Source organism: Coenobita brevimanus, chromosome 62 (genome assembly GCF_032717465.1).
Source record: "Coenobita brevimanus isolate Jiangsu-jjx chromosome 62, ASM3271746v2, whole genome shotgun sequence".
NCBI lineage: Eukaryota > Metazoa > Arthropoda > Malacostraca > Decapoda > Coenobitidae > Coenobita > Coenobita brevimanus.
Window position 1 is genome coordinate 38,162,802 of NC_137015.1, and position 23,009 is coordinate 38,185,810.

The 23,009-nt window shown below is 40.9% G+C and overlaps 1 protein-coding gene across 1 annotated transcript; it reads left to right on the forward strand.

Moving 5' to 3' along the window:
- Positions 1–38: 38 nt before the first annotated feature.
- spt4 (Transcription elongation factor subunit spt4) lies at positions 39–8,907 on the forward strand. Its single transcript, XM_080275668.1, has 4 exons — positions 39–161; positions 2,515–2,621; positions 3,299–3,354; positions 7,833–8,907. The coding sequence occupies exons 1-4, from the start codon at positions 99–101 to the stop codon at positions 7,949–7,951; spliced, it is 345 nt and encodes a 114-aa protein (XP_080131794.1). The 5' UTR covers positions 39–98; the 3' UTR covers positions 7,952–8,907.
- The last annotated feature ends 14,102 nt before the right edge of the window (positions 8,908–23,009 follow it).

Sequence of the window (23,009 nt, forward strand, 5' to 3'; positions counted from 1 at the left end):
ACCGGGCGAATGGTCTTGTTTTTGTTGTGAGTTGTGACGGGGATCCGGGTGGACGTGTTTAGCTAGCTAGCTTTAGTCAAAATTACTGACTTTCGGCAATGGAAACTATACCCAAAGACTTAAGAAACCTGAGGGCATGCCTTGTATGTTCACTTGTTAAGGTAAGTTCAGCTCATTTTGGTGTATAATAGATACCGGTGGCCTACTGCAGTTCAATAATTGAGTGCATGCTAAAATCTCATCAGTACGATGTCATTTGTTAATTCGTGCTAACTTCAGGCGTGTGTTATCCGGCAAAGGATATAAAGTTCGAAGTATATGCGTTAATTATGACCATACTTAACCCCTTCACGCCAAAAAATCTGTAAAAGTTTAATAAAATTGTGGTAACAAGAATAAAAGACATCACTGGATTGAAGTTGATATACAGTTACTAGTTTTACTTATATTTATATAGTCAATATACAGTATTTACCAGTAAACTGTCTAATGAACTGGAAATCTGGGGAGTTCTATCCATTTAACAGATAACCTGTACAGAATGAGAGACATGGGACCAGGTTACATTAGCTATTAAAAATTTGTTTACCTACCTCTCAACTGAGTTTAATACTGTGTAAAGCTGTACAGAAGTGTGTTTTCAAGTATGAAGCGGATCCATCAATGAACAAGGAAAATACGAGTATACAAGGCCAAGGATGAGATGAGATGGAGTGGAGAGGAATACTGTATGAGAGAGGGGGGTGTGAGCTGGGAGCAAGGCAGTGAAATGGCATTGAACCGGGCTAGCCTACATGGAGACAATTTGTTTGTGGCCATCCCTGACTGGATTGAGGCATCTGGCAATAGATAGACAAGTGTTTTCCACCCTTCTTAATCTCCATCTTCCTTAGCTACCAGTAATTCCTTTGATAGGGGGCTGGACTTGAAGATAGGTAGAGGAAAAAATGTAAAGATTAAGCAGCAGAATAATGTAAAATGCAAATAATGAAATGTATGACACCAAATAATAACTATAATGATAATAATAAAAAATACACGTGAAAAACTAAAAGTACAGAATGACATTAGGCCTAGTTTCAAAGTACTGTAACAAATTCATAAGAATTAGAAATAATGGTCAGGTTTTATATTGCTAGTACCTTGGCATCCTTTAAACCTGACTTTGGCATCATTTGGATCAAACATTGACATTTAAAGGCATACCCCTCACATTTTTTGGATCTAACTTCAGTAATGGTATCTTTCATCCACAGTATCCTTCACACTTAACCTAGGCATCCTTCAGAAGGTGTAAGAAGTGAAAAAAATTACTCAGACCAAACCTAACCTAACAATGAAAACTGCATCCTTTTGCAGTACAGTATCAGTAACCTGAGCATAGGCTACTTTGAACCTAATCTTAGCACACTTGGCACAGTGTTCGACTTAAAAAAAAAAAAAAAAAAAAAAAAAAAAAAAAAGGAAATACTGTAATATCTAGTGGCAACTGGTAATGTAAGTTTTGTTTCATTTTAAACATCTGCATATGGTAAGACAAACATTACTGTAAAAATTCCAGGTAGCAGTTGGGTATACTTATTCTGTTATGGTATTGCTTGACATTTTGCTCTGCTCTGCTCTGTTCTCATTCTGTCTCTATTATAGTGTGTGTGTGTGTGTGTGTGTGTATATATATATATATATATATATATATATTATGCAGGAATATGCTGTATGTAGACTGTGCTACTGCCTGGTTATACAGACATCTTTCAGCTCCATGTCCTCCCAAAAGAAAAGAGGATGATGGACTGTAGGAGGGCATCTGCAGTACCATAACCTAAAATATACTGGGTACTTGACTATGGTAACTTGGCTTGGTATCTTTGCACCATGTAAGAATATAATGGGGTATAACTTTAGAAGTAACCAACGTTACCAATTTTCATTATATTATGTCCCTGAACTATTCTAACTAAGACTTACCCTTTAAGCCTAGTTTCAGTTGGGGGAACAAATTTTGTAGGGATAGTGATATAGTGACTTAGGTTAGGCTGTCGCTCAGTAACGGATGAATGTGGCGCCACATTGGCTGGTGCAGGCGTGTGCATTCGGTCTATGTCAGGCTCTATATCAGGCCTAGGTTAGGTTAGGTTAGGTTAGTTTGGGTTAGTTTAATGCAAAATAGTGTGTTTTTAATTAATCTTGATCTTGATTTCGGGGGAAAAACCCAGTTTTGGAAATCTTACTCAAAATTCCAAAGGGGGGATTTTCCCCCAAAAATGAGGGTCAAAACTAATTAAAGCACAGTATTTTGCATTGGAAACCATAAAAAAAAATTAAAAGAAAACGTTGGTTACTTCTAAAAATTTACCTATAATGGGATTGCCTGTTATTGTTTTTGCACCCTCATTTGTGTTTTTATCTTTCATTACCTCACCATATCCTTAAGTGGGAAAAACATGTTATGATGATATGATTTTTGACCACACTGAAGCATGATACGTCACTACCGTGTTTTGTCACCAACAGACCCTGGACATGTTTGAGGCTGACGGGTGCGACAACTGTGAGGAGTTTCTGAGAATGAAACAGAACCGAGACCAAGTGTACGATTGCACCTCCTCCAACTTTGATGGGTGAGAGGCAGAACAAACTTTTTGCTGGCATCGCTTAATGTATAGGACTTGTACAGGCAGTGTGCTACATATGGTACTTTAACCCCTTCAGTGTGATGAAACTATTTTAAAATTTTACTCTTGATACTTCCAAATTATTTTGTTCAGTATAGGAGAGACTTTCAATAGTGAAAGGCTAATTAAGGCTGTACATTGTGTAACAGTCCAGTTTTTAAAATCTTACATACCCTATGCTGAATACAGTAATTTTGAATTAGAAAGAAGAAACTAGACTGAATGGGTTAAGGACATTTAGGCATGTCAAATACTGTACTGAATTTAGTGAAAAAAAAAAAAAATTATAATCATTAAAAAAATAATGCATATTTGTAATTACTATGCATAGCCATTTCATATGCAGACAGTGCTTTTACAACTTAGTGTGGGCTTTCTCAGATGGTACTTTTACAGTTTGGTGTAGGCTTTCTCAGCCAATATGTTTACAACTTAGTGTAGGCTTTCTCAGACAGTACTTTTACAACTAAATGCAGGATTTCTCAGACAGAACTTTTATGCCTTAGTGTAGGCTTCCTCACTGAGACTTTGTAATATGCTGTACAGTGCTCAGGTGATAGTTTATGTTATAGTACCGTACAGCACAGGTTTTTGAGTTAGTAAATGTTGAACTGCTTTTCCAGATTTATTGCCATGATGAGTCCCGAGGACAGTTGGGTGGCCAAGTGGCAGCGCATTAGTAAGTGTTCCAGGGGAATTTGTGTGTCAGGTCAAACAAAATACAGTATATTGTAATGTCCAGTACACTACATGCTATCCTTACTTAACACTTACATGAGGATGTCTATCTTTTCTTTTAGTTAATAGCAGACTGTTTTGTTCAACATAACTTTTTCCATCCTGTGATGTCTTTTTGTTCTATTCTTGCTACCACCTGACATGTACTGGTACAATGTATGTAATTTAGTACACACCTTTACTTCTGAAAGGGCTGAAGAAGGATGTACAGTACCTACTCCTATATTTTAAAAGGTCTCCAAAGAAAATCAGAAGAAAATAATTTGGTATGAGCAGTGACACAGTATAATATATCTCATTAGGAGAGAAGTGGTTAACAGGCCCTTTAAAAGGTTCATGAAAGTTATATCTAAACTCTCCAGTTGGATCTCTCCAAACCTAAATAAAATAATCTTGTAGCAGCTAGAATGAAACATAACTGACATCCTTTGACTGAGAGGATTCACTTTCAGTCCAATGACACTTTTATCATTTATTCTCGCTATATCCAGATGACTGACTTTAATATTTGGTGGATGTCTAGTAATAATGTAGTTACTGAAGGTTGTATCAAACTCCTCTCACTAGTTGAGTAACATTTTCTTGAAGTAGCAATTATATAAAATACATCATTGGACTATAGGCATTAAATCTAGGATGTGTGTGCAGAAAAAGCATTACTGTAGCCCAAGTGAAACAGCTTAGGTGGCAACATATTTTAGGCTCATGATATACTGTAGGAGTTAATGTACAGAAACATATACTCCTGACTTAAATTAAACTGTTGTAATGAATTATGAGCAACTTTAAGTGAAAATCTGGGGTTATATGGGTTGTTTCTAAGCAGCTTAATAAACAATTGGCTTTAAGTGATACAGCTTGAAGTAGGCCTAGAGTTACTAGCAAAATGCATCATATATTTCCCACCCCCTAAAAATGCATGGAATTTTACATAATAAATATTATGTTTTTTTTTGGTGTGTGTGTGATAAAAAAAATATTTTCTGTTCAGGTTATAGTAGCAAGAAAACAAATACAGGAGCTACTGTATCTGATATTACTAAACCAAATTGATATATACCCAATGTTACCATTTTAATACATTCACAGTTTGATGGCCTTAAAAACATTGCCCAACCAACTTATCATGTTGACATTGTAACAATGTTGGAGTTGCAGTTGTCAGAACTCAGGCTTCTTTGACTTCCTTTCAGCTTGTTAACCCTTTAACCGCGGGTATTGTTTTGGTCTGACTGTCCTCTCCCGCGGGGGTTTCAGCCAAATGTAAACAAACCTTTAAACCTTAATAACTCTGCACAGAATAAAGCTAGAGAAAAAAATAAGGTACCATTAGAAAGTACTAACCTTCAGCTTTCCATTGATGTACGTTTCATGACTTTGTTGACTTTCACAGGACGGGCAGTGCCGTTAGAAGTGAGGGGTGTAAAATCACTATTTTTCGCTCACACATCATTACCTTCGCTCATACACCATTACCAAATGCCAACCTCATTCTGATAATAATACTATAAACATATATGAACACTGCACATACGATAAACACCCACTCTGTGTTCAGTGAGGCAGGTAAAAGGCACTGTAATTACCTGCACTTCACTGCCACATCAGCGGTGTTGTAATCACTATTTTTCGCTCACATACCATTACCAAATGCCAACCTCATTCTGATAATAATACTATAAACATATATGAACACTGCACATACGATAAACACCCACTCTGTGTTCACTGAGGCAGGTAAAAGGCACTGTAATTGCCTGCACTTCACTGCCACATCAGCGGTGTTGTAATCACTATTTTTCGCTCACACACCATTACCAAATGCCAATCACATTCTGATAATAATACTATAAACATATATGAACACTGCACATACGATAAACACCCACTCTGTGTTCACTGAGACAGGTAAAAGGCACTGTAATTGCCTGCACTTCACTGCCACATCAACATGTGTTGTCACTCACACAGCTGGACAGATACTGATGCGCGCTTGGTCAGGGGTGGGGTGGGGGGCCCAGGGGGTGGGAGGTGGGGCCCCAGGGGGGGGAAGAGGGAGGTGGGGGTCGGCTGGAGTGAAAGAACTTAATAGCTACTCTCCCTTGAAACAATTGGCGCACGGAAAAAACGTGGGGTATTCAAAATATTCACAAACATTCGAGAATGACACCCGCGGTTTGGTCCAGTTTTTGCAACGTCATTCTGGAATGACACCCGCGGTTAAAGGGTTAAAACTACTGGACATTAACTAGAACAGAACACTAGAGGTATCCTAACCATTATAGGATTAGTGGTACCAGTATTAGCACTCAGGCTCTATCGATTCACTCAGCTGAATAAAATTATTAGCATTAGAAAGAGAATACCAGGGGTGGATGGAATAGGAGATGGTTAATGGATAGAATTGTCCTCACTATAAGAGGGTTAATGTACTTTAAAGTCTGTAAGTTGATGAATCATGGTTTGTTTTGTTTCGTTTCATTTTTGAAGGCTTCAACGTGCTTGCATGCATTGGCCTTGGTCACCTAATGACAGCTGTCCATGCTGCTCGATCTCTGACAGCTTCCCTATTTAGTCCCTTATCTCTGAAGTCACACTCAGTGACCATGTCTCAGGTTTTTTTGGGTCAACCTTTAGCAACCCTACCCCTAACATTAACACTTCTCACTTTCTGCACCCAATTATCATCCCCCATCCTCTCCACATGCCCAAACCATCTCAATCTACCTCTCCTCGTCATAACACCAGTACACTCCAGTCCTATCCTACCTCTCAACTCTTCCATCATAAACCTAGCCACCCCAGGCCTCACACTCTGGGACACACTGCACATCCACCTAATCATTGCCATTTCTGTACGTTTGAGCATGCGATTATCCTCTTCTTTTACTGCCCAGGTCTTACTACCATACAGCATTACATTTCCAAAACATGCTGTATACAAAGATCGCATAGCACGGAGGGAGAGCCCTCTCTGTGTCAGGAGAGGCAAGAGCTCCCTGAACTTCTTCCAACCACTCCTCACACTTGCCACAGAGCTAGCTCCAGCCCTACCTCCAGCACATAACATATCTCCCAAATAACAAAACTCTTCCACATACTGAAGAGACTCACCAGCAAGTTCGATCCATTCACACCCGGCAATTTCCACATGCTTTCCCTGACAAACCACACATATGAAATCAGCATTATCTCACAGTCTACCCTTAATACCGCTATATCTCTTATGCACCCACTTATCACAAATGCTGCACGAGATGGAATTACCTCCCATGCCCTTGTAGCAGACCGCACATGGCCACTCCACCTCTTCTTTGACAGCACCGCCCCCAGCACTATTAATCATCACTTTTGTTTTATCTGCATTACTCTTAAGCCCTTGTGCCTCATACCATCTCTCCATTTCTTAAATCTTTCCTCCCCCTCCCTCTCATTCTCTGCAGTCAACACCAAATCATCAGTATACAACATATCCCACGGGAGTCCATTTCTGAAGTCATGTGTGAGGGCGTCAAGTACCATAATAAACAACAAGGGGCTCAAGCCTGACCCCTGAAGCACATCAACATTCATGGAAACCTCATCACTAAAATCTCCATTCACGCAAGCTTTTTCATTGCCTACTTCACCACCTCTCTGGGGACTTTGTCAAAGGCCTTCTCCAAATCAACAAAAACAAAGTACAGTTCCTTTTTCACTCCTGTATATTTTTCCTGAAGCTGTCAAACAATGAATATGGCATCAGTGGTCCCTTTGCCTGGCATAAACCCAAACTGCATCTCATCAGTATTCACTCTTTCTCTAATCATACCTTCTAGAACTCTCTCCATTGCCTTCATTACTTGGTCTTTGCTTTATGCCTCTATAATATCCTCATTCCAGGGCATCACCCTTCCCCTTGTACACATTTACAGTTACACTTTTCAGCCAGTCATCTGGGACGTCACACTTATATATATGGTAATCATATTTATCAAGTCACTGACCAACTCTTATTCATGAAAAATTGTCCCACAGTATCCCTTTTGAGGTGGAGGCATGAGGTTGGGTTACTAGTACAATATGTTGTGTACTATACTGTACTGTTCATGGAATTCTCTAAAGCTCTCAGAGTAGGAATTTACAAAAGTGTCATCATTTTCATCTTCCCTTTATTCCTATTAGTCACTTTTTCCCTTTTCTTGTACTCTTATACCCTTTCTCTCAAGTTGAGGGTGTATGGCACTCATTCCTTATTGTAAGGTGTATACTGAACTCATTTTACCAGTATGTCTTGAAGAGTTAATACAAAATATTCATTGCTTGATTTATTCTCCTTTCAGTAAACATTAAATTTCCTCTACTGTACTGTACTTGTTACATAATTGGACCTGAACTGTTGAAAAAAGTGTGTGATTATCTTTTACTGCCTTCCCACAGATCGCTGTTGCCGAGGAATGTATGCTATCTCGATCACGGGTCGGCTGCCAGCCAACGTTGTGAGGGAAATGAAATCTAGAGGCATCAAGTACCGCTCTAGAGACATGACCAAATTGTAGCCTCGTAGTTCTGGTTATTTCTGCACAGCTTCTATTTTTTTCAGATCTCTAATACTCTGGTTCTTTTGACATCAGTTTCTCTTTAGTGTCATGTTCTGTACCCCATATTTCTCTCTCATGTTAGTACCATCACATGTATATTCCTCATCTCTTTAGCTTTATCAGGTCTTTCGTTTTGTTCTGTTTTGTGCTTTGGTATTATTTGTCAGTCTTCCACAATGATTGGTTTTCTAGGATGTCTAATTTTTTCCTCTGACATACCCTGCATGTTTTCTTCACTGCATTCACGTTCTTTTTTCTCATACCAATATTATTGTGTGATGTAATTTGTAACTTCTGTATCATTTTGGTTTTCTTCAATCTCATTTTGGTTTTTTGGTTTTTGACATATTCATTTTAGTGGTCTTATACATGTGCTGTATTGAGGGAGAGATGCTGGGAGAGTATTCATTTGAACAATAAGCAGTTTAATTGCAATACTCATCATATTGATATTTCCATGTCTTTTACATTACAAGTATTTTATCTTTTTCCTCATAACTGTCACTTTCCCTGCTTCTCTCCCTCCTCTATAGGTACTGTAGCTATATTTTTTTATATCAGGTTTATCTTGTAAGACCCATTTGTAAATGTGACGTGCTGTTGAGCTGAAATGGAAGTAGTGGACATGGAATGAACATTGCATATTAACTGAACAGTTTCAGCTGATGACTTCAGTCTTAAAATATAGTAATCAAATATAGGAAGTTTTGATATGCTGAGTACACTGTGAAGAACAGCAATATAATGTAGCCTAGTACTGTTAGGCATACTGAGAAACTGGTGATGTTAATCACATCTTACCACCACAGTTTTGGGGTGTGACTGGTTTGAAACAGATTATTTGTGATATACACTTCATTGAATGTATCACTGGTGATGGGGTGTTTTGAATGGAGCTCAGTAATAAATATGAATGCAGAATTTGTGTTTTTTTTGTAGCTTATTTTATAATTAGAAAGGAATTTACAATATTAATATGGTGTATCTTCTGTAGCAGCAGTTCCTATACAAAGATAATGTACTAAGTGCTACAGCATCTCATTGATAGTGAATCAGAGTACTGTAGCTACAGTTGTTTATCAGTTTTAGACCATCACTGACCATCAGAGGCACTATACAGTACGGTAGTGCATTTATTCTAACCTGATGAAGATCTCTGGCCCCTTTAGGTTCAGTTGATGGACAGTTGCAGTCAGAATGTAGGGTTGACTTAAGCAGCTATCTAGGAAGACTCATTCCTGCCCCATAACTAAAGGTTACTGAATTTCATGTAACAACTTAGTATTCAAGTTGGGGGAGCAGCTCAGTTGCGTTCGTTAAAAACAAACTGAATATACCATGCGAATGATGTAGGGCTACAAGCTGGGTCCCACAGTGTTCACTCTCAGACAGGGAGTCACACTCAAGACTTGCACATGATTACCAGTCATAATTACATATTTCATTTTTGCAGCTGCTGGAAAGTAATCAGCTAGTTATAGTGCCTGGCTAAGTTTTTAGTCCGTATGAAACCATCACCTATAGGTTGGTGTGGAATTTCCTGTCACCCCTCTTTGTTGCCATCACAGAAAGATGCAACTGTGTAGAAATAATAATACCGGTAGAAATAATGATACTAATAAATAAAAACATGTACTATTGCATATGAGAAGGCAAACATCTATTTCTGAATCATCATCATCATCATCATCTAATCCTATGTTGCCCCATGAGAAGCATAGGAGCCCGAGACTAGGCAAGTTGGTTCTGACATTCAAAGATGAGAGTGACCAGTTTCACTCATCCCTGAGTGGCATTATGAGAGCAATAAACCCTTAGCACCCCTTGGATATAAACCTACCCAGGCTCAATCCAATTGGAATGCTTTAATTACCCACTAAACCAACAGGTGCCATAATTTGGTTACATGTTTACCATCCAGCATAGTAAATGGTTTCCTCGTGTTCAGGAAACCAGTTGGCTTGTCACTCAAAATAGAGTCACCCGTATACAGACGAAAGAGGAAATAATGAAGGAAAGAAAGACAGAAGAGGAAGGAAGGAAAGAAGTCACCCGACAGTAGCACTACATCAAGTGAGTGGATGGTGAACGCCCCCACCTACCACTATTAAACACATGATGGAAAATACAAGAATCTGGATCCTGCCTCATTGTTAACTGCACTATATAAAGTGGAGCGCAATTTAACATTTCGCATCCTCACATGTGACACAAAATTGATTGCTATAAATTCACAGCCTGAGTAGTGTGTACACCCTCCTGTACTCAGTTTTAATCCTTCCATTCCAATGACCTTTTATATTTTATTGCTACCACCAGGTAATTTTACTCAGCGTTGAATGCCCATCTAGTTTATAGTAAATGGGTTGAGAAGACTGCATTTAACCCTCCAATTTTGAGGAAGTCCATCTTAAACTAAACTAAATCTCCTGGGAAAAAAAAAAAAAAAAAAAAAAAAAAAAACGTTATCGCATTTAATCAGTTAATAACATGGTCATTACACACGCAGACATCGCCAAGACCAAATGTAAAGCATAAACGTTCCACTCTTGAAGGTTTCCTCTATATTACTCGCTTTGCTGCTTTCTTTCCTCCCTAATTTCCCCCACTTTCACCTTTCCTTCCTTACGCTTTCCTCATTTGCCCCTCAAACTCTTCTTTCCTCCCTTGCTATTTCTTCTTTTGGTTTATTCTGCCTCAGCACATTGTCTGCCTTCCTTTCTTGCACTCTTCATCCGCTCCTATCAGTCCCCGCACTCTCTACTTTTGCTCCCTTGCTATCTCTCCTTTTGGTTTACTCATTCTTGACACTTTCTTACTCTGCTGCCCTTTGTTCTCATCCATCCTTCTCGCCATCTCATCTTCCAGCTTATTCTTTCTCAGCATTTTCTTAGTCAGCTTCCTTCATCCTCGCACTCTCCCTTTGTCTCCTCCCTCCCTTCCTTGCTATTTCTTGGCTTGTTCCTTTTTATTACCTTCTTAGTCTACTTCCTTCCTTCCTTGCATCCTCTTCAACTGCTTCCTTCCATCCATCTTGACAATCTCGTCTTTCGATCCCTCCCTCCCTCTCCTTCTGCTGCACTTCTTCCTCTCGCACTCCGTCCATGGCACTGCTTGATTCCCTTTCCTGCTCTTCCTTTCTCTTCCGCCACTCTTCCTATCGGCCATTCGTCTTTCCTCATCCTCTCCACTCTCCTCTTAACTTACTTTCTATCCCTCCCCCCACCTGTGTGTGTGTGTGTGTGTGTGTGTGTGTGTGTGTGTGTGTGTGTGTGTGTGTGTGTGTGTGTGCGCGCGCATCTATCTATCTATCTACCTATATATATATATACAGTATATATATATATATATATATATATATATATATATATATATATATATATATATATATATATATATATATAAGATTCCCATTTCAGTTCTCGGGGTCTGCTCACGTTGCTTTTATGTGCTTCACCCCCATGTACAAGTAAAGAAAAATAAAATAGATAAATAAAAAATCGCAGTATATATCTTTTGGCTCACGAATATCATAAAAATATTGTACGTGGCTCTTACGTCCTGATGGTTTGGCTAACGTTCTACTGCATATTATGTACTGAACAAACAGGGTGACATTGCACATCCCAGCCTTACACCTATTATGCAGTCCAGTTCATTATTATTACAGAGATCCGGGGCCAGGAGGCTTAGTCCTGACAGTTGAGGCATGGGTGACCAGTTGCTATTCCCTGAGTGGCACTGTATGAGCAGTAAATATCAACAACCCCTCCGACATAACCCTTTATGGGCCACATCCGTCTGGAGCGCCTCACCCCACTAGACCATCAGACGTCAATTTGTTTAGGGGCTTACTAAGAGCGTGGTTATTTGTTCCACGGACCACAACAAATGTTTGTTTTGTTGGTCAGTGTACAGTATTACTTGAATGCAGCTTTACAAGTGGGTGTACAGTGAATGCACCCACCTACCACACCTGTATTACATTATTATGAAAGGTATCACATTTTTTCTTCATTTTCACACATACATCAGAGCACCCAACAATCTCCTACCTACAGAGTATTTTTCAGCTAATGTCCATACAGTAAACATCTGATCTAGACATCTCCCTACTCTTTCGACCCCCACCTTGGTCTTCATCCATATTATTATCGCCGCTGTTACCCATCCGATAACACCAGAGTTCAAATTGTAGTGCGGGAAGTTGGCGTCATTCGTCTCATGTGTACATCCGCTTTTTTATGGGTTGGTACGTAAAATGAGTCTCTACAGTAACGCCTAGGGGTGGTAAATGCGGTAAGAAATAGTGGCCTTGTGTTCCAGGACAGTGGGTGAATAGCTCACCAAAGGCTCAAAGGGCTTAGTTACGGACGCTAAGGGCCCCATAACGTCTGCCTACACTTTTCCCTTACCTTTACTCGTACATATAACAGTACCTTCTTTGATGCCTCACACTCTTTATAAGTACCGTATGGTACCATACACCCAGAATCGTATAAATAAAAAGAGAAAGCTGCAACACCAAGTTTGACTGGACTACAGCTAACCTGTCATAACTTATCTGAACAATGTTAAACTCACGGGGTATGCAGCCAAAGAACGTCCCCGGCTCAGAAGGCCCTGCCTGCATAGTCCCGGGTCACCACTGGGCAAGGCGTGGCATCCGTTAGCTCACCAAAAATGTAGTAGGTGAGTGATTACCGTCGTCTCGGGAGGTACTGCCAGGGAAGTGACGTGGGGCCAAGGGCTGGCAGGCTAACTAGCCTTGCACAACACTTCCAGACGGGGAACTCTGCCATATTTACCAAGCAGTCAAAGATCGGATCGAGACTAATCTCGTACATAGATCCTAGACACAGCTCATCCTCTTCAGAGCTAGGCCTCCTTCTTTTTTCTTCCACCACTCTATGTGGAAGGACCCTCCCTGTTCCGATCCTGATAAGGAAAGCGGCTGCTTGCTTGTGGTCGATGGGCCTACTCGGCCAGACAGACAGGGGTAGGGCAACAACAACAAAGCTAATTCCAACAGTACTATATTTAACCCAACCAAAGCTAACTGTTTACGTGGGTGTAAAGGATGGCGAGGTGAGAAGTATATCCTGTGTGTGAGTTCAAAGCCATTCTTCCCGGCACCTTGACTGGTGGGCGGAGGGTATAAAAGGGGAAGATGACACGCCCAGCTTCAGTTGCCTGTCTGGTGAGGTGGTGGGAGGAACTTTACACACTTCGCTCTCTCAGGTAAGATTGACACCCGTTTCTTCCTCAAACATATAAAACGCAATCTGCTCACTTGAACTGCTTTTCCCACTACAACCCCTTCAGCATGGGGCGTAACGGATACTGAACAAAACCGTCTGCCGATAGCAAGAATTAAATATAAAAGACGTCATTGTGCAGAGGGGATTAAAGGACATGACTTAACCCCTTCCATAGGAAAGGTGTCTCATTAGCTCAATAAAATTATCTGGGGGATGGCAAAAAATACTAAAAAAAAAAAAAAAAAAAAAAAAAGTTTAGTAAAGGAGTTATGTTAACAGAATTATATTCAAAGAAAATGTATTTACAGTGTGGTTACGGTATATTCTTTTTCTTGTGGAGGCAAAGGATATTTTGACAAATGTGCCTGAATAAAATCCGTGATTAAAATATATACGCTAAATAAATAAACATGTATACATATAAATATCCATATATGCATATCTATCTATATCTATCCATCTACCTATCTACACACACACACACACACACACACACACACGTTTATACCGGTAGATAAACTTTCATTTCGTGTGGGTCCTTTGAATAACTGTATGTCACAGGGAACCGCTTAATAATTTTGACTTTTGTGACTGCATCAACTAGTTATGTATAAAGAAAAGAGGAAGGCAGGGAAGGTAGGGTGTAGGAAGGATGGAAGAGGAGGGGCAGGGAGGGAGGGGTTAAGGAATGAGAGGGATGGAAGGGAGGAGTATCGGAAAGTGAAACATGGAGGACTGGAAGGAAGGATGGAGATAGGTAGGTAGGATGGAAAGGAGGGAGGGGAGGGGGGGGAGAAAAGAGACAGAAAGTGGGAAGGAATGATGTAGAATGGGAAGGAAAAAACGAGTGAAGGAAGGAGGGTAGAATGGAGAGAGAGAGAGAGAGAGAGAGAGAGAGAGAGAGGAAGAAGACAGCCTACCCATGTGGTCCCTGCGTAAGCATAATATCCTACACATATAAACAAAGTCGTCAACAAGCATAATCTTCTTAAAGGGTAAAATATGTGACAGTAAAGTGATAAAATTCGCGTATATATAAAGTTTTTTTTTTTCGTGGGATATTTTTGATGTCTGGGAAAATAGAAATAAAACTGTGTGTCTTAAACTCTGAAGATAAGTAGGTAAGTAGGTATATTGGCACTTTGGTGTGCGTGTGTGGGTACGCAGACAATTTGCTAGACACGGAGGTGGGTAGGCACGTAGGTAAGTACGGGAAAGCTGGTAGAAGGATAAGCAGGTAGGTGCGAAGGCAGACGGTATCTGTAGGTTGGTAGGAAAGGTAAGTACTGAACTGTAAGTAAGTAAGTAGGTACAGGTAGACTGGTAGGCAGACATGTTAGTGTTAAGGCAGACAGGTAGGTTGGTATGAAAGGCAGGTACTGATCTGTAAGTAGGTGTGTGTGTAAGTACGGTAGGTATGATTTGCAAGGTAGGTTGTTACAGAGAGAGAGAGAGAGGGGGAGAGAGAGAGAGAGAGAGAGAGAGAGAGAGAGAGAGAGAGAGAGAGAGAGAGAGAGAGAGAGAGAGAGAGAGAGAGCATGAAATGGAAGAATGCCCAAAAGGGAAAGAGGAAGAAAGGAAAGTAAAAAGAGAAAACTGAAAAAAATGGAGGAAGGCTGAAATAATTGGGGCAGTAGGAATAGGAGGGGAATGGAGGAAAGGAAGGAAGGAAAGAGGGGGCTAGAGGAAGGCATGGAATGGAGAGAGAGAGGGGGGGTGGAGATGAAGAGAGTACAGGAGGCAGGAATAAGAGAGTGAGAGGATGACAAGAGGACGGAGAGAGACGTATGCGGAAAGAATAGGGGAAGGGTGGAGAGACAAGGGGAAGAGAAGGCAGATAAAAGGGTGAAGGAGAGCGGGAAGAAGAGCCAGGAGGAAGAGCTGGAGGAGAGATGAGAATGGAAAAGCAGAATGGGAGGGGAAGGAGGGAGAAACAGGGAAAAAGATGTGAGAGAACGGCTTATGGGAGGGAAAGAGAATAAAGGTGGATGAGAAGTATCGTAGATGAAGGGAGGGGAAGGCAGATTCTCAGAAGGAGGTAAGGAATAAGAGAAATGGAGGAAAAGAGAGAGGGAGGGAGAAGAGTGAAGGAGGGGCGAGGGAGGAAAAGGAGATGTGAAACTGAGGAATGGATAGGGGAAAGGGAATGGAGAGACGAAGGAGGGATGGGGAGAGGAGAGGGAGTGAGGAGGGAGGGTGATTCCAAGGTCAAGAAGTGGTTATGGAGAAAGTGAAGAAGTCTTGTAAAACTTAGCACCCCACCTGCCTCATCCTGCCTACCTGCCTCATCCTTCTTGCCTACCTGTCTCATCCTGCCTACCTGCCTCACCCTGCTTACCTGCTGCCTCATCCTACCTACCTGCCTCAATATGTGTACCTGCCTGCTCACCCTGCCTACATGTCTCACCCTGTCTGCCTTCCTCTGCCTGGTGTCCTGTCTGCCTAACCCTGCCTGTCTATCTGCTTCATCCTGCCTGCCTTACCTTTTCTTTCTTACCCTGCCTTACTCCCCCTACCTCGCTTTTTGTTAAATAAAAATAAAAGAGAAGAAAGGAAGAATGTGTCCTAGGAGCAGAAAATATAATAAAAAGAATGGATAAAATGAGAGAGAGAGAGAGAGAGAGAGAGAGAGAGAGAGTTACATCAGTCTTCTTGAGGTGTTTAATTGCTACTTGGAGATATAAGTAGTGGGTGTGGTTGGTGTCATTATAGCTACAGCTCTCTCTCTCTCTCTCTCTCTCTCTCTCTCTCTCTCTCTCTCTCTCTCATTGGCACGATCCATCAGCTGTCAGTAAATGCAAAAACTTCGCTTAAATCATTAGGCTATCTGCCGAGATGAATGAAAGCTTTTTATAGGGATTGTTTTTGCTATTTTATCTGACTTTACGCACCCGGCAACATTTAAATCTTTTTCAGAATATTTAAATCTTGAGGTTCCATCATTTAGGTATTTTTAGGAACTGATTTAATGCATCCTTTGCCACGTTTATGTATACAGTATCGATTTTGTCTTCATAAAATCACTTACACTTATTTTTCTGTTGTTATGATGGGTTATACTTTTTTCGTTTAGCAAAATTTACTCGGTTATACTCCATTTTGAAGTTCGCCTTTTAAAACTATTATTTCCATCACGTGTAATCGTAAAGCGGCTTTGAGTTAGTGTGTATATTATTTTTATTGTTCTGCGAGCGCTTTCACTAGATTTGTGCGTGGTATGCAAAGGAATTATCACTTTCTTTTTCTTTTTATTTTAGGTGTTTTGTAATATATTCATAAATGCAAATAACTTATCGAAATACAGAAATAATGTTAAATGATTACTACTACTACTACTACTACAACTACCACCATCACCACTACTATTACTACTTCTACTACCACTACTTTATTATCGTACTTTTGGTGACAATTCTGCTGTGTATTCTCTCCTTGCCAACCTTGACATCATCCGTCCCTCCATCCCTTCTCTCTCTCTCTCTCTCCTTCCATCCTTCTCTTCTTCTTCCTCCCTCCCTCCTTCCTACGGTATTTTCTTCATGTCTTCCCTTTCTTCTTTCTCGTCCTTTCTCCTTTTTACTTTTTTCTCCCCTTTCTTCCGTTTCTTGTTCCACTTTCTTCTCTAACTATCTTTTCCTCCTATTCTCCCTCTTCATCTCTCCCTCCCTCCCTGTTACCTCCACCCAGTTTTTCTCTCCCTTACCCATCTTTTCTGTTATTCCTGCCTTCCCTCCTCCCTCCTTCATCTTCTTCCTCTCTCTTTCTCTTCATTTTCCTTTCACTCTCTCCTTTCTTCTCAACCTACCTGCCTCCTACCTACTTACACACACACACACACACACACACACACACACACATATATATATATATATATATATATATATATATATATATATATACGTAAGTACAGACACGAACATACCTACCAACCTACCTACCTACATATATGCTTATATACCAATGCATACCGGTAATCTACCTACCTACCAACCACCCAACCTACCTACCTACCTCCCTACTCTACCTACTTACCTCCAGGACATGCTGACCTTCAGACTTCAGTACCTGCACACACAGACTCTCTCTCTCTCTCTCTCTCTCTCTCTCTCTCTCTCTCATCCCATAAGTCCCAAAGTCCCTTATCTCACAGCCTTCCCTCTTTACTAACCACGGTCAAGCCCAGAAGACGAAGATGTGTCAGGAGATCCGAAGCTAGGGACTCTATGGGATGTGGTTACTGAGAGAGAGAGAGAGAGAGAGAGAGAGAGAGAGAGAGAGAGAGAATTAATGCTGAAGACTGTGTGTGTGTGTGTGTGTGTGTGTGTGTGTGTGTGTGTGTGTGTGTGTGTGTGTGTGTGTGTGTGTGTGTGTGTGTGTGTGTGTGTGTGTGTGCGTGCGCCCTGAGCACCATAGCAGGCTCTACATCATCCTGTTATTTGGTTATATGGCTACCAACCAGCGTTGTAAAAAGGTTTCTTGAGTTACAGGAAACCATTAGGCTTGCCACTCAGTGTAGAGCCTCTTTAAGTGGAAAAAGAGCAATAAAAAGTTACAGGAAGGATGGGAGAAACAGGAAGAGATGAGGACAGACAGGAAATGAATAATAAAGGTGGAGGGAGAAGTAGGCAGCACAGCATCAAGTTAGTGGATGATGGCTGCCACCACCTAACACCTAACTGTAGGCCAGGAAACCATTTAGCCTACTACGATGGGAAGTAAGCATAGGACCAAACAAAAGCCTGGTGGTCTAGATGTTAAGGCGCTCTACCTTGATATGGCCCACAAGGATAAAATCTAGGAAGTGGTTAGGGTGTATTGGTCAAATAATTTCAATCTTAGCAATGGATGTAGTTAAGTAGCTTCTTTGAAAATGCGCGTGCACATGCCCAAGACTTTTTCCTGTCTTGCTGGAAACCCGAACATAATATGGGTGGGTGGAGTGAGCATTTTTAATTTACGATATTAATGCCTTTCAATTTAATTCATTCTTGCCATCACCAGGCGATTTTGTCAGAAGTGAGGCGAATAAAGGCGTCTGCCGTTACAAAAGATATATTAATGTGGATTTACTCGCGCTGGAAAGGTTTGTAAAAAAAAATTAGTACAAAAATTCTACCTTAAATTCAATAAAAAGTCCAGAGATAGCACGAAAAAAACAGCAAAAAAGACGTCCTCGGGCTGAAGGCGTAAGGCGTCTATAAAGCCTTTTTGCGCACTGTAAAGATAGACAGACTGACCTCTGCATCTGTTTGACCTTCTGGAGAGAGAGAGAGAGAGAGAGAGAGAGAGAGAGACGGAATCTGAACGAAAGGGAAAGTGCTGGGTTAGAGAGAGAAACTGAACGCGGTTGAAAATATGTGCCAAGACAGAATGACAGAGAAGGAAGAAAATACATCAAGAAGTTGGAGAGAAAGTAAGACGAGAGGAGTGAGGAAGCAATAAGGAGGAGGAGGAGGAAGAAGAAAAAGGGAATGGATAAACTAATGAACAAAGAAAACGCGAATTTGATATCAGGAAAGGGTGAGGGAAGAAGACAGAGACGCAGAGATGAAGAGAAGAAAGGAAAGAAGGAACAAGGAGAGAGGAAAAGCAAATAAGGAGGGAGATGGGAATAAGAGGGAGAGGGAAGGTAAGCATATATGGAGGGAGGGAGGGAGAGGGGGAGAGAAAGGGCGGGAGAGACATAATTCTTCATGACCCAAGACTGCCGACACTTCAACATTTTACTTTCCTATGAAATTCTGGAGGCATTATAAAAAGGGAAATTTACTGGCAAAACTGAAGAACATATTGGAAAAAACTCCTTTCTTTTTCTAGGAATATCAGCAGGGAAAAGTCTGCTACGTAAACGGATTATTTATTTATTTTTCAAGTGTTGTGGTGACGTCACTTTCCCGCGCTGTGTTGTGATTGGTAGAGGACGCTGGGTCAAAAGTCTTTGTTTGGGTGCGGGGCCATTCTCTGTCTCTCTCTCTCCCTTGTATCTTTGTGTCCCTGTTGGTTCCCTTTCTATTGACTCTTGCCTCTCCTTACTGGCGCATTAACCCCGACAGTGCGAGGACGCCACATACAACTTTTTCTTGTAACCTTTAAAACACTTCTGGTACCGAAGAGTTCCTAAACTAAAATAAAACAACCGTTCGGCGGTAGACATGACTATACTGAAGACGTTAAATAACAGGGAATGGAACCAAATCCAGTTGTAAATCTCTTCCGGATAACTATTAGATGTAGCATAGCCTATATCAACTTAAAATCCTCACATAGCCTATGTTTAGTAAACAAGGGTTATGTTTACCCCTTATTGCTGCCAGCAGGTTAATTTTATGTAGCTAAATTCTGTTATATAGTAAAGGGAGTGTAAACAAAAAAGTTACTACTGTGGCCCCCTGTTACCGCCAGACGATTTTTTAAAGCTTTGGAAGGCCTCCTGTAGTAAAGAGATTAGAAACCGTCTGTATTAACCCCTCTAACAAGACGACGTAACATCTTGAATGTTTTATCCCTGCTACCGTCAGACGATTTCATTCAGTTTCAGGATTGAATAAGGCGGTACCGGTATATTTCCAGGAAACTTTGGCCATTAGCCTATATAAAAATACATTATTCTGATATACTTCATCGCTTTATCGCTTACTGTAAACTTTGGTGATTCTGGAAACATGATTTTAAAACTTTTTGTGTAGGCTACATAATTCGTATGCCCTACATCCCGAGTAATGTACAAAAACACGCGATCTCCACTTCCCTTGTTTTAGTCGCGTGCTCTCAAAATAGTATCTTTAATTTACCTGATATAACAAGTATATCAAGACGGGATGCAGTATTTCTAAGAACCATTATTTTGCAGCTGATGGACTAAAGTGGCAATTTTCAACCGCTCACTGTGCAGACAGTGATTGTGTGTGTGTGTGTGTGTGTGTGTGTGTGTGTGTGTGTGTGTGTGTGTGTGTGTGTGTGTGTGTGTGTGATGATTACGGTGCATCAACATCCTCACTTCACTCTCCCTCTCACTTAAATTCCCACTTTCATCTCTCTCTCTCTGGCTGCATTTTCCTCGTGCCCGTTTCTTGCTTTCATCCACCGAAAAAAATTTAGTACAAAGCAACATCATGAAACAAAGGCGAAATTTACACACACAAAAATGCCATTCTGCTCGCCCCACCCTGCCTCACACCGTCTTACTTTTCCTACCTGATCCTCCCTTACTATCTCACCTCACCCTGCCTGAGACTGCCTTGCCGTCCTGCCTGCTGCCTCACTCTCCAAGCCAGACCCATTTCACCCCACCCTGCCTCATTCTCCCTGCCTCACCACTTACCTCACCCTGCCTGTGTCACCATCCTCCTACTTCACCCTACTGCCACTGGGAATGAACCCTATTATCATTAATCATTTCTGAAAGGAAATGACCCCAGTAAGAAGTTAAGAAACTATGATCTACCGCTGGTTATACGTACGGTGTGTATATATATATATATATATATATATATATATATATATATATATATATATATATATATATATATATATATATAGTGTGTGTGTGTGTGTGTGCGTGTGAGTCCGAGTCTGTCTTTGTGTTTATCTATCTTTGCATTCATTATCACTTATCCACTGACCAATTTATCTGTCTATCTATCTATCTATCTATCTGATGAAACAAGTAACTGACCACGGGTGTACACAGAGGTTAATGAAAGGTGTTGAGGTGAAATGAGTTGGTGTGTGTGTGTATGAGGCAATGCTGTCTGTGGCGGCGCATGCAGGTGATTGCTAGTGAGTACACTGGGTTAATGATGGTAAAAACAAAATAATGGCAAATGAAAAAAAAAAAAAAAAGACAGAGGGACTGCACATTATCGGGGCGCAAAGAGAGAGAGAGAGAGAGAGAGAGAGAGAGAGAGAGAGAGAGAGAGAGAGAGAGAGAGAAACTAAACAAAGAATAATTAACGGCGGCAAAAAAAGTGAGAATTAAGCAAAAAAAAAGGCAGATAAAAGAAAAAACTAACAAATTTACCATACAAAATATATAATGGTAAACTACTAATACTGTAATAGCAAAAACAAGGTAAACATAAAAAAAACACACACACATAAGAAAACATCGTCTCATAAATTTGTGTGCCGTAGGAACCCTAGGCTAGACTTTATATTTATTCATCATCATCATCATCATCATCATCATTATCAGCAGCAGCAGGCATCAGAGGGTTAATGGAAGTAATATGTCATTCCTACCTCCATTTTTCTCTCACCTTTCATTCCTTCCATCCCTCAACTCTCTTCCTCCTTCCTTCCCTCTTCCTCTCTCCATTCTTGCTTTCCTTCTTTCCCTCCTTTTTTCTTCGATTCATTTTTTTTCATTATTCTCTTCTCTAATCCTTCCTTCCTTCTATATCCTGTCCTCCTATCCTTCCTCCTTTCTTCCTTCCTCCCTTCCCCCTCCCTCCTACCCTAACCCTCACTTCACACATACTTTTAGGGAAAGCCAAGGGAAAACTGCCTAGGCCTACCCCACCCGAGGACTAGCTCTCACAACCAAACCCCTCCCCCCCACTCCTTCACCCACATCCCAAACCCTCACACTCTTTCACTCTCACCCATCACCCGCACACCACAGGCTCCCTCACCCACACTCCACATTTCCTCACCTGGTCTAGGCCTACAGGAAATGCGCCAGACGGACGCCACCTTTGCCTGAGTATATACTGAACTTTTTCTAGTGGTGAGAGATACAGTACGGTAGGTTACGCAGGTAGGCACCCTATTCGATTTTACAGAAAAATTTATCACTTCATGTCTATATCTACAGTATGTGCGGTATCTAGTTATCAATCAATCATTCAGTTTACTTATCATTCCATCTGTGTACCGGTACCAACCTACCTATCAATCCATCCATCTGTCTACCTGCCTACCTGTCTGTCTATTTATCTGTCCATCTACAACGTAAAATTTCTCCATAATTTTGAACATACGGTAACCCATTATTTCTAGACGGTTCTATCTGGCTCCTGAGGGCCTTCTTGAACTATAGGGATTAGATGTTGCGCTTCCATGTAAGTTTTGAAGGACTTGGCCAAGGATGCATGTTTAAGCCTTATTTTTCACCCGATGTTGGCATTTCTCGTCTTCTGTCCCTTATACGGTATATCTCTCCCTCTTTCCTCTCTTCATTCTTCTTCCGTTCATCCCTCTCTCTCTGAGCATTCCCATTTCCCGTTTTTACTCTGTTTTTATTAACCAACCTATCTGAGTTTTTTTTTTCTCTCTCACTCTCTCTCTCTCTCACACACACACACACACACACACACACACACACACACACACACACACACACACACACACACACACACACACACACACACACACACACACACACACACGCACGCACACACACACACACACACACACACACACACACACACACACACACACACACACCGAGAAAGGAAATGAGGAGGGTATAATGAAGTTATTAACGTGTCGCTATTATCTGTCATTTGTTCCTTGAGAGAGAGAGAGAGAGAGAGAGAGAGAATATGTGTGTGTGTGTGTGTGTGTGTGTGTGTGTGTGTGTGTGTGTGTGTGTGTGTGTGTGTAGAGAATCATAAATGCAAGCTAAAAAAAATTCCACACATGTAGCCAAGTAAGTGCCATGTACGCGTTTATATGCACTCTAGACACACATACGCCCCTCTATACGCACACAATGTTAACAAAACCCTTATTGTTTATTTCCAGACTTCATC

Excerpts from the sequence above, each read along its gene's own strand:
- spt4 (XM_080275668.1), top strand. The coding sequence starts at position 99 with ATGGAAACTATACCCAAAGACTTAAGAAACCTGAGGGCATGCCTTGTA. Across the intron at positions 2,622-3,298 it reads ACCTCCTCCAACTTTGATGG|ATTTATTGCCATGATGAGTC; the intron begins GTGAGAGGCAGA and ends CTGCTTTTCCAG. Across the intron at positions 3,355-7,832 it reads GGCCAAGTGGCAGCGCATTA|ATCGCTGTTGCCGAGGAATG; the intron begins GTAAGTGTTCCA and ends GCCTTCCCACAG.